This window comes from Strix uralensis, chromosome 6 (genome assembly GCF_047716275.1).
Source record: "Strix uralensis isolate ZFMK-TIS-50842 chromosome 6, bStrUra1, whole genome shotgun sequence".
NCBI lineage: Eukaryota > Metazoa > Chordata > Aves > Strigiformes > Strigidae > Strix > Strix uralensis.
This window is the reverse complement of record NC_133977.1, coordinates 18,465,045-18,481,582: the sequence shown is the minus strand read 5'-3', so window position 1 is coordinate 18,481,582 and position 16,538 is coordinate 18,465,045. Positions and strand designations below refer to the sequence as shown.

General features: G+C 34.0%; 1 protein-coding gene across 3 annotated transcripts in view; it reads right to left on the bottom strand.

Annotated features, from left to right (window-relative positions):
* Window positions 1-16,538, bottom strand: part of CERKL (CERK like autophagy regulator) — a 58,843-nt gene that overhangs the window by 7,847 nt on the left and 34,458 nt on the right. For all 3 annotated transcript variants that reach the window (XM_074873057.1, XM_074873058.1, XM_074873059.1), the window contains exons 4-6: window positions 11,429-11,492; window positions 6,963-7,105; window positions 784-858 (exon numbers count right to left, since the gene is read on the bottom strand). In XM_074873057.1, the coding sequence (XP_074729158.1) occupies window positions 784-858; window positions 6,963-7,105; window positions 11,429-11,492 (282 nt within the window). The remainder of the gene's footprint in view (window positions 1-783; window positions 859-6,962; window positions 7,106-11,428; window positions 11,493-16,538) is intronic.

Below are 16,538 nucleotides of genomic sequence, written 5' to 3'. Positions count from 1 at the left end.
TTTTTCATTTGGAAAAAAAAAAATAGGGTCCTAAAGAAAAATTGCTTTGGGAGGAATACTAAAATTGCTCAACTAAGTATTTGCTATTTCCTAAGACCTGAAAATAAGGTTTGCACTAGCAACTGAGTTCTTCCTTTTAGCATAAATACATTTTCACATGCAAAAACCTATTTACTGTGCAGACCAAATGGCAAGTGATACAGTTTTTTCTACCAACAAAGCTTTCTTATAGAAACTGTTAGTATTTAAAAGAAATGCACATGGAGCTAAAAAGATGACTGATACATTCTCAGAAATACAACAATACTCTCCTGAAAAATCCAATCCTAACCACTTCCTCAGACTGAAAGTATTGTATATTTCCTATTGTCTTCAGCAGGCACATTAAAATAATCAAGTGATTAGGCAGCCAATCATGACGTAATAACACACACACACACACAGAGTAACACTATTCATACAATCAAGTCTGGAAAAGGTTACTTTTTGTGTTAAAATAACATCAGTAATAGGGCATGAATGCCAAAATCAGACATTATTCCATGGCAGATTTTAGTTATCAGGAGATGAGGTCCACAACCTTTGCTACTGAACTATACTCAAAGAATCATAACCTTTCCAGTATGCTATAAATCAGGAAAAAATCATTTGGGTTTAAAAGTCTTACGACGTAGCTTACAGTAATAGAGCATAATACTATGCCTTTATTAAACAAGTGGTTATGGCAAACTCTAAATGCTGCTTTAGTATTTAAAATCTGTTAATGGATATAAAAATATTTACCCATTACAATGTGCAACGTTGCAGTCACTGCATGCTTAATACCATAGAGAGTATGGGCCAAAATATTTGTAGTACCTGTAAAGGTGAACATAAATGGTTGTAAAAATAAGAGATACAGAATAACAAGAAAAAATATATATAACATTTTCTGAATGAAGACACTGAGACATTTATTGAATTCTCAAAAAAAAGAAAGCCTCCCCACAAATTACTTACTCTTGGTAACAGCAGAAATGCTGAATAGTACAAATTCAAACCATTAAAACTTCCAGAAGTCTATAAACTCTTCTCTACAAATTCATTCATAAGTGCCATAAAAACCAAAAGGGAGGGAGAAAAAAAAAAAAAGCTTCACAAAAATTGCCCTTTTTTTTAAACCATCTCCTTAAAAATTCACTTCCATACCTAAGTGCTGTACTGAGGAACTGTACTAGAAGGCAGATTATCTAATAAGATATATTGGGGGAATATTTTTAAGTTGGGAAAATAATAAAATACCCAGTCAGTGTAAAACTATACATTTCCCAGACAAAATTCTACTAGATCTAGTCTAAGCTACTGTGACTCTTGAAGGCTAAATTTTAAATTCTTAGAAGCAATAGTGAGTAAAATTAAATACTGCATGTTAGCTTTAAATATAAGAACACATTAATGACTGAAAACCAGAGATAATGTAGAATTTGATGTGCATCTGACAAATTGCCGATTTGCATTCAGTGTGTTAAAATGGACCCATTTAACTTCTCTTTGTCATTTCCTGCACATTGGCAGACCAGTTGTATCACTAGCCACTGGACAGAAGAGATTAATTTATTTTGAAACAAGGGAATGAGTAGTAAATCAGCTGGTAAATACAAAACAAACAAAAAAAAAAGTGAAGAACTGCAATGTCAGCATGGAGTTGGAAGAGAGAGTGGAAAACTAGCTGTCAGTTTATTAAAGAAAGAAGTATGGTTTTGGAGGCCCATGTTTGGTGGCGATTGATATGTTGAGTCACTTTACCTGTGTAAGAAACATGGATATACATAAATTTTGCCTTTCTGCTTTAATGTATAGGACATAAAATACTGTGTATCAGCCGACTTTTAAACATCAATTTATTTTTAAAATCCTGAACAAGGAATGGTTGTGTCTTTACTAAATGGGTATTTAACAGAATTTCAAGTTGATTTTTCCCATTGATCACATCTCTGGCGTTTCTTAGTCAAGCAGCAGAGGCACAGAATTCATTTCTGCAAAAATAAAGTACCAGGGTCTGTCACCAACTAGGCAGAATATTGAGCTTCTTCATATCACTGATTAAGGGATGAATAATTCGATAACAGATTAATTAAAATAACAAGAATTACAAAAGAACAATTTAGAATCTAACATTCCATAAAGGAATGAGTTCACTTAGATTTTCAAATAATTTTCTTGTTGCCTGAATTATTTAATATTTTGCAGCAGCAATAGACAATCCTGGATGCTAAATTTGCCTTAAGTTTTATGGAAGCATTTAAACTTGTCTTTCAAAAGTGAAGGAGAGAAAAGAGGAAAGGGAAAGACTAACACATTTCAAACAAGAGGGGCTCAATATTTAAAGAAGCACTTTAAAACACCATGTACCAGACTGAAAAATTATGTTCATCCCAAAACTCTGCAATCTTTGATGTCACATTAGTGGTAGAAAAAAATACTATATTTGGAAAGATTGATGTACATAACTACAAAGCTCTAACGGCATCTTATTCAGGAGTATATGCTGAATCATAATCATTCTTATTCAGGAGTATATGCTTCAACTTTTTTCAATAATTTCTCTGAATAAGAATTTGTAAAATAACTGAATTGTATTAGTATCTCACATACCACCTGTTACATCCTTAGAGCACCTTAGTCTCTGAAAGTAATTCAGAATATTCAGAACCTCATGGAAAGCCTTCATAATGCCAGAGGGAAAAGCTCTGAGTAAAGCTCTCAGGGTTCCTACTAAGTGAAGGAAATAAGTGAGGTACATCTAATAAAATAATAGATATAAAACATTCTTTGAAGTTTACATCTCCAGTGGTACATGGAAGAAACAAGGTTTTGTACAGTTTTATTCTTTGAACAATTCAAGAAGAAATGTAATTTCATTCACATTTTTCTCAGAATTTTATAAGTGACTATACTATTATTTTCTTTCTCCTTTTTCTAAAAAAAAAGTAATGTTTAAATAAATCCATCAAACTGGGATTCTCAAGTACTTTGAAAGAAGAATAAACTGACTACTTCAAAAGCTAAATGTAAGTTTTTGCTTTTTTCTTCTAAAAGAGTCTCTAGATACACTAAGAGGAAGTCCAGTTTATTAAAAATATTGCCATTTCAATAATTTATATCCAATAATTCATATCTAACAACCAAAAGTAATTTGAACTTTCCTTTCTGTACAATACCCATAAAAAAGAAAAGACAAAATTGTAGCTCTAGAAAAACTCACTATTTTTCATACTAAGTGGTATCAATTCAGTGAACACAAAATACAGTTCTAAGGAAAATCTGGGGACAAAAAATTTAGGTTTGACCTAAAAAGCAGTTCTTCACAGGATAACAGAAGTATATGCCCAATACCATTTTATGTTTGAGTGCCTTATGAGGTTTAACCTCTAGATCCAACTAATTCTGCTTAACCAGAGAAGCTAGCTAAACAAGTGGCTCAAAAATACTCAAATATTTCCTTCAATCAAATCTCTGCAACTCTTATCAACTTTTATGGGTTCTAGAACAAAGGAAATCACACACACAAGCAGCAGATCATTACAAGTCACGCAAATCATGTTTATTTTCTGTAAATTGACAACAGGGAAGTTGTTATCCTGAAAAAAGTATTCTTCCTTGTCACTGAAGATCAAGCTATTAAAAGAGCACAAGGTGGAATATACTTCTGAAGATGAGGCTTGGTGTGTCTTAAAACTGAGATTCCTCAGTTAAGTAAGAGTAATTTATCAATACAGATGGCAGCAAGATAATAAATGACTGTGGTTGAAGTCAATACCAATCTTCATACTGACTTTAATGAGAGTTAAATCTCATTCCTACTAAACAGGATAGGCACAAGTAATTGCATCTTTCTCATTAACATTTGCAGAAGTAAACAAGGCAAAACTCCACCCTTTCATGACTCCTGGGAAAATAAAACAAGTTCTGTCTGTGTTCAAAAACGTTAAGTACAACATCCACCCTTCCACAAATTGAAGATCTAGAACAAGTGCAGTTTTGGAGTAGCAAGTGCCATCACCTCTAAAAAAACCTTTAATACATGCCTAACAGCATTGTGATCCCAATAATGACTGATTAATGTGTCTCATTACACAAGTCCTATACAAGCAAGATGCCACCAAAAAAAAAAAAAAAAAAGCTTATAAACAGAGCGAAAAATATGAAAGCTATTGTACAAAAAACTTTATAATACAAGCTTTGCTGATTTTAGCGGCAATTCAATAATGGGTTTAATGCCATTATTCATCTCCTCAAGTCATCTTTTTCTCCCCTATGTAAGCTCAGAATATTATTTACCAATAACAAGATGGTTTCCCTGAACACTATCATATTACTTCAGAGACTAACAACCTTCTTTGATGCTCATATATGGGCTTGCACCCCTCACAGGTTATTAACAGTCACATTTTCAGATCTTGCTCCAACTACTCAATTTAATGTAAAAAGGTTTCATCCATACAACCTCAGCATCTCCATCACCAGCATTTTTTTAGACAGAAAGAAAAATGATTTTATTATTCCAAAAATATAATTCTGTTCAAAATATTAACCTATTTTCCTGACATTACAACCAACTTCCTACAACCTCCTTCCTATGCAATGTGCAAAAGCATCACAGTAAGGACAAAGTATCTACAGATCATGTAAAGCATGACTGATGAAGGCACCAAACAGAAATTGTAGAGAAAAAAAATTGTCCTTGGAAGTGCAAGCACTTCTGCAGCACAATTAACTTAATTAACCAGACAACATGAATATTCATAAGGCTGTTAATGTCTCCCCCATCCAAACAGATAAATGTGATGTAATGACTTCCTAGTCAAGCATAGCTAAAATTCTGATGAAAACTGCACCAACATTTTGGTTCTTTGCCTGAAATATCACAGAAATTAACAGTCCCTCAGTAATATTTTATTTTCTGAATTAATTGGAAATTATGAATTTATTTAAATGAACCATTGAGGACCAAAAGGTTTACAGCCATCAGATATAGATTGTCTCTTGTTCTGTAACAACTGGATAGCTTTTTTAATGTCCTTCCAGTTCCCCCTCCCCTTTCTCTCATTCCCCCTCCGTACAGTTTCTTAGCAGTAGTTCCCATAGCAACAAACACTCTTGCTAATGGCCAGCAGTACAACTGCAGGCTTCCCCACATCTCATCCATTTGATTTGGACCAGAATAAGGCAGCTCAGTAGAGTATTTAGTGAAAACACACTCCCCTCTGGACCTTTCTCTTCAGGAGGTAAACTGCTTCAAGAGCAGCTCCTTCCCATCAAGTTGGCTGAAACTTCAAAACGCTGTCTTAACTACTTGTAATAGAGGCTAAAACCAGATTTTTGAGCCACTCAGATAATGCTATCCTGTAATACAGTTTCTATTTTTACTCAGCTGGAGAATCCTAATAATTTGGTACAATGGATTTCGGCGGGGGGGTGGGGGAATTACATTGACCCTTGAGTTCCACCTTCTTCATGTAGTATCATACTTACCTATTTCCTAACCGACTGCTTTTTGAAGTATCAATAATATGGAAATAAAATAAGCTAAAGATTATTTATAAGAACCTATTGAGGAGTTTCTCACACTATCATTCTATAAATTGTTCTCACCCTCTTTCAGGGTCTATGGCATTCTGTCTAACAAGCCATACAGGATTCTTTTGGGTTTACAAATCCCTTTTGATCGTGACGTATTTGTCTTAAACTGAAGAGAGCAAGCACTAATGATGAGGCACAGTGACCTAAGCATGCCCAGATAGCATGGAGTCAAGTGCTGCAGCAAGTCCCTCTCAACACCATCAAGATATTCACAGCAACTGGACTGATAAGTGATGGTCCAACTGCTGTACTAAAATTCATTTGTTTCATCTCTTTGAGATTATTGCATCTTTTAACAAAAGGTTTTTTTAACTTGAAAAAAAGCTAGTGTGATCTTGCATTTTTACAAGCAACTAGTCCCTGTCTTGATGCTACTTTTAGAAGTGCAAAGCAAGTCAGTAAAACCTGCTTGCTCAGTTTGGCAGCGACTTGCTCCTTTTTTTGTAGAAAACCAAAAACAACGATTTGCTCTTCACCTAGCTGCAGGAGTTTCTTACTTACTAGTTAAAAACATCTGAGAAACTACATCAGGTAGTCATATCCACAATAGAGGGTAGTGTCAATGCAAAAATATCCCTCTTTTAAAGAGAAGTGATTAATATACCAGTCCAGAATCAACCATGCTGTACTAATTCTAGCTAAGCCTCCCTGCCTGGCCCAAGCTATTCTCTGAGAAAGGCAAATACAAAAATTGGGAGGAGAGGAACACACACACTCCCCAAAGTAAACAAACAAAACACACCACAAGATGCAACTACAAGTTAATAAAAGAGTAAGAGGATTTTTCAAGACAGACACCTACATTTTCAGGTCTGTAGAAGTAAAGGAGAGAGAAAGGAGTTTTGTGTGCAGAGTATTTTAATTTTTTTAATATAATCCACAAAATGTTTTCCTGGGACACCATTTAAAAATAGACCTTAAGCATGAATCCAACTGAGAATCCTGCCAAGAAAGCTAGAGAGAGAGAAGCAAAACAGCATGGCTTATATTACGGAAATTCTAGAAAACAGTTTTCATTTGGTATCATTTGTGGCAGCAAATAAGGACAAGCCTTCTTTTTTCATGGATTAGTTGAAAATTATTTTAGTTTTCTTCTTCCTGAGCATCTTCCTTTAGGCAAAGAGCTCATCTGTGCCATTACTATAAATTACCATAATGATTTAAAATCCAGTCATTTGTAATCAATCTAAATCACTAATTTAGGACATTTATTCAATAGCTCCCTTAAGTAACTGAACCTTTAGCATCAAGAACTACCTTTAGTAGCTAAAACTGTAAAACGTGCCAGAGGGACTTAAACCAGATGACTTACAAAATGTAACAGTACCTTTTAGTCTCACCTGCTGGTATTACTCCAAGAGGAACCGGTGCTCTGACAGGCGTTGGTATATAGTCTGTGTCTTTTCCAGCATCTATCTGGGCTTTAAGTAGTAGACCATGAGCAACTTCGCTGACAGATCCATCTCCACCGACACAAACTACCCTATTACAAAACAAAAATGCTAAACAGTTCAGATTAAACTCTTCCATAGCTGAGCAAACTAGTGGAAGGCAGCTACCACACACCATATACATAATGATACTTCAAATAACTAATCTCCATTCTTTAAGAACAAGCTAGGGCTTCACTGTCAGATCAGTGAAAGTTAACAAGATACAAGCATCCTTATTTCTGCTTTCTTCTATCTGAGTAGAAGTAAATATATTTATCAACTTACAAAGTACTTCTTACCTTATCACACATTATACACGTGAACTGATCAGATGGAAGAGTTAAGCACATGCTCAAGTGCCTCAGTGAAAAAGTTCTTTAAATCTTTCAATGCTGACCCACACAAGCATTCGAATGCTTTTTAATTGCCCTTATAACAACAACTCATCAAATATTACAATAAAAATACTTGAAAACAGCTAATTCCACACACTGTGCAGGCAGTTGAGGGATTTAGCAAGGTATAAAACCGTAGTGCCAGCAATCCTTTGCATGAAGGTACTTAATCACTGCTTCTGGAGCATGTAATTAAACTCCCACCTGCTGTGGCTATAGAGAGGAATGCATTTGTTTGTAAAAGCTCTGTTACAGCAACGATTTTTTTTCTCTGTTTTTGTTTATTTAAGTAACTATTAAAGTGATTCTCCAAATTACTAATGTTTGAAAGTTAAATGTTTTTAAGATAGACACGTTTTAATGATAAAAATAGTAATAGTACACTCCAAGCATTTACAATATTAATGTCAGATTTACTTTAGGAGGCACTTAAAATATTTTTTCATATATCTATATAAATGCAGTTGTGAAACTATGTTCAGTAATTCAACCAGATAAAACTGTTAAGTTCTTTATAAGAAAATACTTTTTGTTATTAAATATTTAAATTAAATTATCTCAGCTCCTTTATCATTTTTGTTTAGTTCCTATTATTATTTCCTAGCTATTTTTAACTTCTACATTTTTAGGAATGTTTCCTCTATCTAGCTAAACACTGCCCACAAAAAAAAGGGGTATATAGCAAAACTTTGAAGCACATTTTCTTCCATATCATGATCAGGGGTCATCTCCTGTATTTTATCTCATTTTTGGTTTAGATTGCTTCATTTCTAGGCTTAAAAGTTTCTGCCACAGCAGCAAAACCAGTTAATCTTCGTAGTCTGATAAATTGTACACCTGGAAGGACTTATGTGGATTGCCTTCTGGTTATGAAAACTTTTGAAAACAGATATATTTTCTTCTGATTTTGGGGGGCTGTGTTTGTTGTTATTGGAAATAGATTAAGAGTCCAAGGAATAACATAAAAATGCTGCTAACTTTAATTTTTATTAATTTAGCATTAATCATCTAGAGTTGCCTTTTTGGCTGGTAATAGAGATACTGTCAGGGTTCAGGGATTCCAAATCAGCAAGAACCTGCTACACATAAGGAGTAGAAAGTCTTGAGCAAACAGATTTGACTAAGACCTTGAAGAAGGTTTCTTAGAGGAAGAAACTTCTGTCTAACCATCAGACACAAGTTTCTTAAACAACAGTTCACTAAAGTCTGACTAACCTGGGCTACTCTAAACAATATCCATAATACCTTAGGCTCCTGATTAGGGAAGAAATACATGCATGTATGTTATGTATTTCTGTCACTGTGCAAAAAAGAAAATGCAGCTGAGATAGCAGCATCACAAATGCACTCTATTTGTCACCAAGACTTGGCCCCAAGGTGGGGAAGAAAAAGCACACTGCCTAGTTGGCAAAGTACCTAAATTTCCAGTGTCAGTAAGGAAAACAATAAAGTGGACAGCAAAAAAGGTGGAGTATATGAGATACGTGACATATGCCTAAGATTTTGCAAAACAGAGTGGAAACTGGAGAAATCAGACAAAAGAAATTATATATAGAAACAAACAGCTTTGATGAAGAATTAAAACATAGCAGTATTGCTTACAGAAAGCACTGAGATACAAACTTCCAATTTACTACTGCAAATCATAAGCCTCAATTTACTTCATATGCTGCTTAACATGTAGGGAACCATAACTCTCTTAGAGAGAAATTAAAGATCAGAAATTGTATGTTGCTATACTGCTTACCTACTGTAAAGAATAAAAACCTGTTGTGTCTTGCCCTTTATACAGTTTTACTTGAATTAAGCTTTCAGTCAACCTGAAATAGGCAACACTTGAAAAGCACGAGCTGAGTTAGGGTAGCAGACTAATGCATGCAGGCATGGCTTTCAGTCCACACCTAACTCATCTCCAGTTGCTTCCGAGCTTGCGCAAGGCAGGTCAGGTCTACATGAACTCTGCCATGTAGAAATAGCACAAAAACAACCTTACCTCTTACCACCACATACAGTGCCTTCCACATCTAAAAGGAGGTAGAGAAGTGCTATTCTATTTTCTAAACAGGGAGCTAAGCGACAAATACAGTATCTGACTTGAACAAAACTGGACAGGAAGCCAGAGCAAAACAGGAAAGAACTGAAGTCTGCCAAGTCACAAGAAATGCTGCTCAATAAACAAGTAAAACTTCTCAAGACTGAAAGAAAAGATGTTATGTCAGGTGGCTGCTAGAATTGCTAAAAGCGTGGGTTTTCATCAGTAGGACAATTTCACTGTTGCGGAGTTAATTATCAATTCAAACCAGATTCCATATGTTTTCTGGTTTAATTTTCAATAAACCAAAATTGTCATTAAAATTTTATTTGGGAAACACTGAGGTGGTTTTGGGGGCCTATAAGATATTTATATCTATAGCAAAAATTCTTAGGCTAGACAGCAATGGGGAAGTCACAAATGACTTCACAGGAACATCATCAAAAGTATACCGTAAACCTTTAAACAATTTGAAAAAGAAAATCACAATTTCAAATATTCTCTTCCTGATCTTAAGAACAACTCTAAAGATAATGGAGAAGAGAGAGACAACTGATGTTTTGTAGCTTTCTCTTTCAAAGAATCAGTCCTTCAGCATAATATGAATGCTGACCTCATCCTAACAGTCTCTGTAGATTTTACTTGAAAATAGCAGTTAAAAATATCTCTAGGAATGTCAGTGTAAAGAGTTACCCTTGCAACTCACCTTCCCTATGATCTCATATCAAAAAGTATCCCAGGTTAGTTCTTTAATAGGATGTTTTCTGTATTGCGCTTTATTGAATGAGTACATAGATGGAGGCCAGGCTATTTGAGAAGTTATAAAACTCATTCTTCAAACGCTTCAGAAATTTCATGTTTGCTCATAACCTCTGATAATAAAAGCTACTTAATTTCCACATGAGGAAAAAAACACCAACACTTAAACAGCTAACTTGGAAAGGACACAGATCCTCTCACCTCAGAAATCCTAACATCATATTGACTTAAGGGTTATTTTCTTCCAGCTTCTTCTGTTCCTATTTGTCCTTAGTTCTGGCTACTGGAGAGAAGACTTACAGGGGAAGTACTACAGTGACTCTAACCAATGATCAAAGATGAAACCACTCAAATATGACTGAGTAGAAGGGGTTTGTGCAAGAAGATACAACCCAGGCTTTTTCTTCTCTGTCTTCATATCTGCTTCCCAGGACAAACGGTTCCCCAGCTAGCACACTAAGAGGCATGTCTTAATTGGAAAGAAATTTTTCTCACAACCTGGAATACATACATACATTTTCAGATATATTTTCTTACATAACTCTGTGAGTTTCTAGAACTAATAGAAATTGATTAGACTACAAAACAGTATTTCAGCCTTCTTGTATGGCTTACTGCATATCCCAATAAGAGTTGTTAAGATTTTCACATTATACAAGACTATTCTTGTATATTATTGAACCTTGTTACTGAATGATTAATGTAAAAATGCCAAAGATTGCAGGATTAATCCACATAGCAAGGTCTTTAAGAATGACTGAACAAGCATTTTCATTCTTGACTTGAAGTAAGTTTGAATTATTATTTTTTTTTTTTTCCTAATGGAAAAACATTCAAGTTACTTTTAGATAAAACGTTCTCCTTCAGATTCATTTGAATGAACACAGTGAAAGAGTGAAATACAAGGCACTTGTGCCACCCTTGCAAATACAGAGACTAAAGCTTTCATGAAGCATATTTGGGAAAGTTTTATGTTTATTTACCATTATTTATGAATCTAAAATACATACCTATTGCCAGCAAGTAATAAAAAACAAAGCATCAAATAAGAACTGATTTTCTCAGGCTTAATATATATGTGAAACAGAGTAACTCATGAAATACCTACTAGCAGAGTTCTGGATGGAATACAAATAAAAACTAATGTGATGAGGTTTACTAACATTCATTGTCACTAACCAACTTACCCATCAAATGCCTGGAGTTCACATTCTTTAAGTACTGAGAGAGCATGTCCTTCATATTCAGTTACTGTGAAAAATAACATTATTTAATTATCAGAAGATTAGATAATTTAATTTACTTATCAGAAGATTAGATAATTTAAAGGGGTTTTAATTTTTTGCCCTTCTAACATAAGGAACATATAGTAACTCTGTACAGGTTTTTTTTTTAAATCATTAAATGCATTAAAAATATGAGAAGATATGTTTTACAGTTATGCTAGCTGAAAAGGCAAGACATTAAAACTCAGCTGCCGTCAGACACACGGCTATTTAGTGCATTAAATTCAGAGAATTAGAGAAGATGTTTGTGGCATCAAAATAGAAGTTTTAGCATTGACACAGTTGGTAAACTTCAGGAAAATGTAAGCATATCCTCAGTTAAGACTGAATTATTTCAGTATCAGTCAAATTTAATTGCCTTTGTGTTAGGATATGCAAATTGCTAAATCAAAAATATGAGGAGTTAAACACTGAAGTATGAAATCAAGCCAAATACCAGTGACAACAGAATATAACACACAGAGGAAGGTGGCACAAGTATACACCAGAGTTCATAGCCTCTGGAGGAAACGAATCTGTCACTCTACATTGATGTCTCTGTGTTTGCTGATACCCTATATAGTACTGTAAATGCCAGTGAAGACAGGATAAACTGGCATACTACAGATGGCACAAAGCATCATAACTACATTTAGCATTTTCTAGGCCAGCTTTGCCAGAAGAGACAGCCCAGCTGCAGCCACCCATCAAAGATTTTTGCTGACTGACATGACACTTGCAGATGGATTTTTTGTGTAAGAATGTGCATCATTATATGCAAAATTACATTAATCTTTCATGCTTGTCTGTCCCTGGTGCTAGCATAGTTCAAGGCTTTTCTCCAGTGTTTCTAAACACTGTTAAAATTATTAGTCTTGGTGTCTAAAACAATCATTCCGTATCTGTACCTGTTATAACAGATTTCTACAGACTATTCAAATACTGCTTACAAGAACTGCAAATGCCTCTCTCTCTCTTCCTATATATATATGCACGCATAAGAATGTGTGTATATATAACTTTTTAAAAACAAAATAAAATCAAAATAAAAAAGTACACTGCACACTAAACAACTGTATATCAGCATAAAGCTTCAAAATCTCCCAACCAGTATTAGCAAAGTTCGAGCTCTTGGTATTTTGGAAATTCTTAATGAAAAACTAGAGTTATTTTGATTATATCAAAGGCAGAGAATTATAATCTTGCTACAGAAATACCTAACACTGTAATAGCTTTCGGGAATTATTTACAGAATTTACTTTCATGCAGGACCTCTTCTGGAAGATCAAAGCACAATATTTAAGCCATCGTACTCAATTTTGCTTTTACCAATGGGAACTATCATTTTATCATTATTTGTAGATTGTGAAAAAAGTGACTAATAAAACCGCATCATACAAAAATGCAAAGGTTCAAATATCTTACCATTGTTTAACTGTGAAAGAAACTCTTCCCATGAAAACATACAGTTTGTTACCAGGTTACATGCCTTTTTAAATGACATTTAGAAAGTTATGAGTACAGTCTAATTAAAAGGGTACAGTAAGTAAGATTTCTATTTTGTGAAAGAAAACATGCTCAGTGGTTTCTTAATGTGATGTATATAAGTTATGTTTACTATTACAAAATTAATTCACTCAAAGAACAAGGACATGAAAATAAAGAGGACTCATGTCTAAAGAGAAATCAATAAAGGCAGTAGAAATTACTAGTGTCAGCCAGATTGATGAGGACTCCATCTTCTTTGCATCTAATAGGTTAAGTTTAGAAATTATATAGGAAGACTACTGCAAGGTTTAACACTGGGGATAATTCCAAGAAATTTAAAATTTAATGAGAGAATGACAGAGGTACACAGCATTTATTTTGAAACACTGTGACAAAAAGGTAATGAAAAAAAGGAGTTTCCAGGAAAAACTTCTTGAGAACTTACAGAAAAATCACCCAAGTAGAAAAAAAATGTAAAAATTCAACATAGACATAAAAAGACCATGTCTAAAAAGTTTTCAGCAGGCTTGACAACCTCCAGAGGGACACGTAAGAGTCATTCTGATAGCTGAAAAAAAGCTAGATGTTTATTTCGTCCTGTACCAATTCAGAGGGAAAAAAACACAAGAAAATCAAACACAAAACCAAAAAACCCAAGCAATAAATTTGATTAAGAGAAAGTGAGCTTCTTTCACTGCTTGAGAAGGAGTCAGATTACATATTTGACAAAAATACTATCACAAAAATATTATTTAATGCTTTTTTCAATCATTTCTAATGCTTTTTTCAACCATTTCTGATGCATAATTGAAAAGATTTTCCTTTTTCAAGGACTTTTTGTTCCCAACTTGTAAATTCCAGTACACATTAAGTTTCAAGTAACACTATTCTGAAAGAAGAGCACTGTCAGTGTACCTCATTTGAACAGTCACACATACTCCAAAACACACTTTAACACCCTATCTCACCTTGCCAACAAGAAACTAAGGGTTCAGCCCCTACATATAGGAAAAGCAACATATAATTAGTTCAACACTGCAAAACATGGGACCCTTCCATATGACACGTATAAATACTGGCGCTTGTGTCACAGACTAATGTCAGTAGGATTAAAACTGCTAATGATAACAACAGATTAACTAGTGTTGACACTGGATAAAAAAAAAAAAATAGTGTTATTTACTGTATAGTAAGTTTAAACCAATGTTATTTGTCCAATTCTCAATCACTCTCTTTTCCTTTGTGATCCTGCCCTAAAAATGGGGGTGTGGGGAAGGCTGTTGTTTTTGCCTAAACATCCAGCTTGTAATGATGCATAAATGGAAGCAGAAGAGTCAAAACTAGGAAGATAAGTGAGACAAAGCTAGGAGTCTGTTGGGGTTACCTTTATTTATTTTTCTTTAGTATGTGTAAGATTTTGCAAGATACTAATAAATTTCTAAAATACTAGCCCAAATTATCAGTATTTGCCAGTACTTGTAAGTATCCCAAATATGGAGCTAGCTTATGTTGAACTGGATTTTTGGAAGAGTCACTGTTGTTCTCCTAATAGCCATATCCCAGCTGCAGCACTCAAGATTGCAAAACCCTTAAAAAGACAGGATAAAGACCAGTTTTTAGCTTAGCTACAGTTAAAGTACTGTTTCAGTTTAAATTTGCCAATTCCCACTTTCTAATGCACTAAGCACTTCAGAGATTTGTTTATTTCATGTAACAAAAATTAACCCAAAAAACCCAATAAAAGACAATCCACTCTTTAAGACCTTTGGTTAATTTCACTAAAATTAATACATCTGTCATGTACAAAGTAATTTGGCAAAAGATAATTGGAGAAAGTAAATGCTATTTCAGAACTCCCTCATTTACATACATGCCTTTTGACTGCTGTATATCCTTAAGTAGGAGAGAATACCTCCACTACAAACTTCTAAATGAAAAAAAAAAAGTTTATTCCAACAGAAGAATAAGATCTGGCAAGCTTGATCATGTAGGAAGCAACAGTCAGCTACCAAAATACAAGACTGGATGAAGAGAGCTCTGTCTTTCAGCACTCCACTGTCAATGTTTGTTGGTGGTTTGTTTTTTTTTTTTTTTTAAAGTAACCTGCAAGTCTTGTACTGTGTATGAGCTGGAAGTCACTTCAGAGGTTCAAATTCGCTTTAAGATTTTTGTGTACAGCGAATTTTAAGCTTTAAACATGTGTATGTGAAAAGACTAAAAGTAAACTATCTTCAGTGTAAAAATTGTACAAAAGCCTTCAGCTTTTTCTACCTAATACACCTTTGTACACCACTCTGTATGTAAATATTGGCCATGTTTCAAAAAAGCAGTAACAGCAAGATGCATGCTTCTACTTCACAAAATCCAAAACAATTACGGGAGAAAAAAAACCTGTTCAATTTACTTGAAGTGAGTCAGTTTTATGAGAAGATGGTACCAGTAGACAGGACTTTCACTCAGCATCCACTACCATGACCACACACACCCCCCTTTTTTTTTAAATGCATAGTTCTTAATTATTGATTTCCCTACTAGAATTTAAAACTCTAATGTAGTTTTCTCATTTTGCCTGTAGGAGGAGTGTCAGGCAGCTAATAAGCACAATAGCATTTGGACATTGCCAAAATAACCTTTTTTAAGGATAAGACATTAAACATTTACCTGGCTAAAACCAGAAGTTTCTTTTCAAATTTTAAAAGAAAAATAAGTAAAAAAAATAAACTTTAAACTGTTTTTATTCAATTATGAAAAACGTTTTTAAAATCACTACAAATTATAGTCATAGCTTATATTAAATTCTATAATCTAAAAACTACTGATACAGATATGGTTTATCAGTTCAGCTTTAGGATTCCAGATGACATTACGTAGCTAAAAATGTAAATCTTACACAGGTTCATGATAATACTGCCTTTAAGAGAGTCTAATAAACAAGGTCATGTTCACAGTAAGGATGAAAGAAACACTAACCAGTACTAAGGAATAAAATTCTAAAACGGTAACTTGCTTTAAATAGTTGTTTAAAGTAATAACTAATTTAACATTATGACACAGTCAGTTATCTCTAGCTAAGGTTTGCATGACAAAAAAACCCTCTATTTTTAAAAAATTGTGACTAAACAAGGCTAAATTCAATTTCTAAGACGACAGCATTATTATTAAACTGTTCACACTATCATCTACACCTTGAAGGTGAAAAACATGCCTGTGAGAATCAAAACTTATATAAAGCTGCTGGCATTCCCTTATCAATTAAGAGAAATTGAGAAATTATCACTACAGAATTCTAACACAGACAATCTTTTTCACACTTATTCTCATGTGTCTTTAATCTTCAATTGACTTTAAATTGTGGGATAAGTAATTAGAAAAAACATAGATACAGGTAATAAAATTAGTAAGGTAATTCTCATATACAAACACTTACTGCATTATTATATCCTCATGCCTCAATCAGATTTACTCAGAATGCTTTTTGTCCTGCAACCTGAACTAGTCATGGTTTCACAAGAAGTTTAAGAGACAACTGTAGGATGAGTCCTCT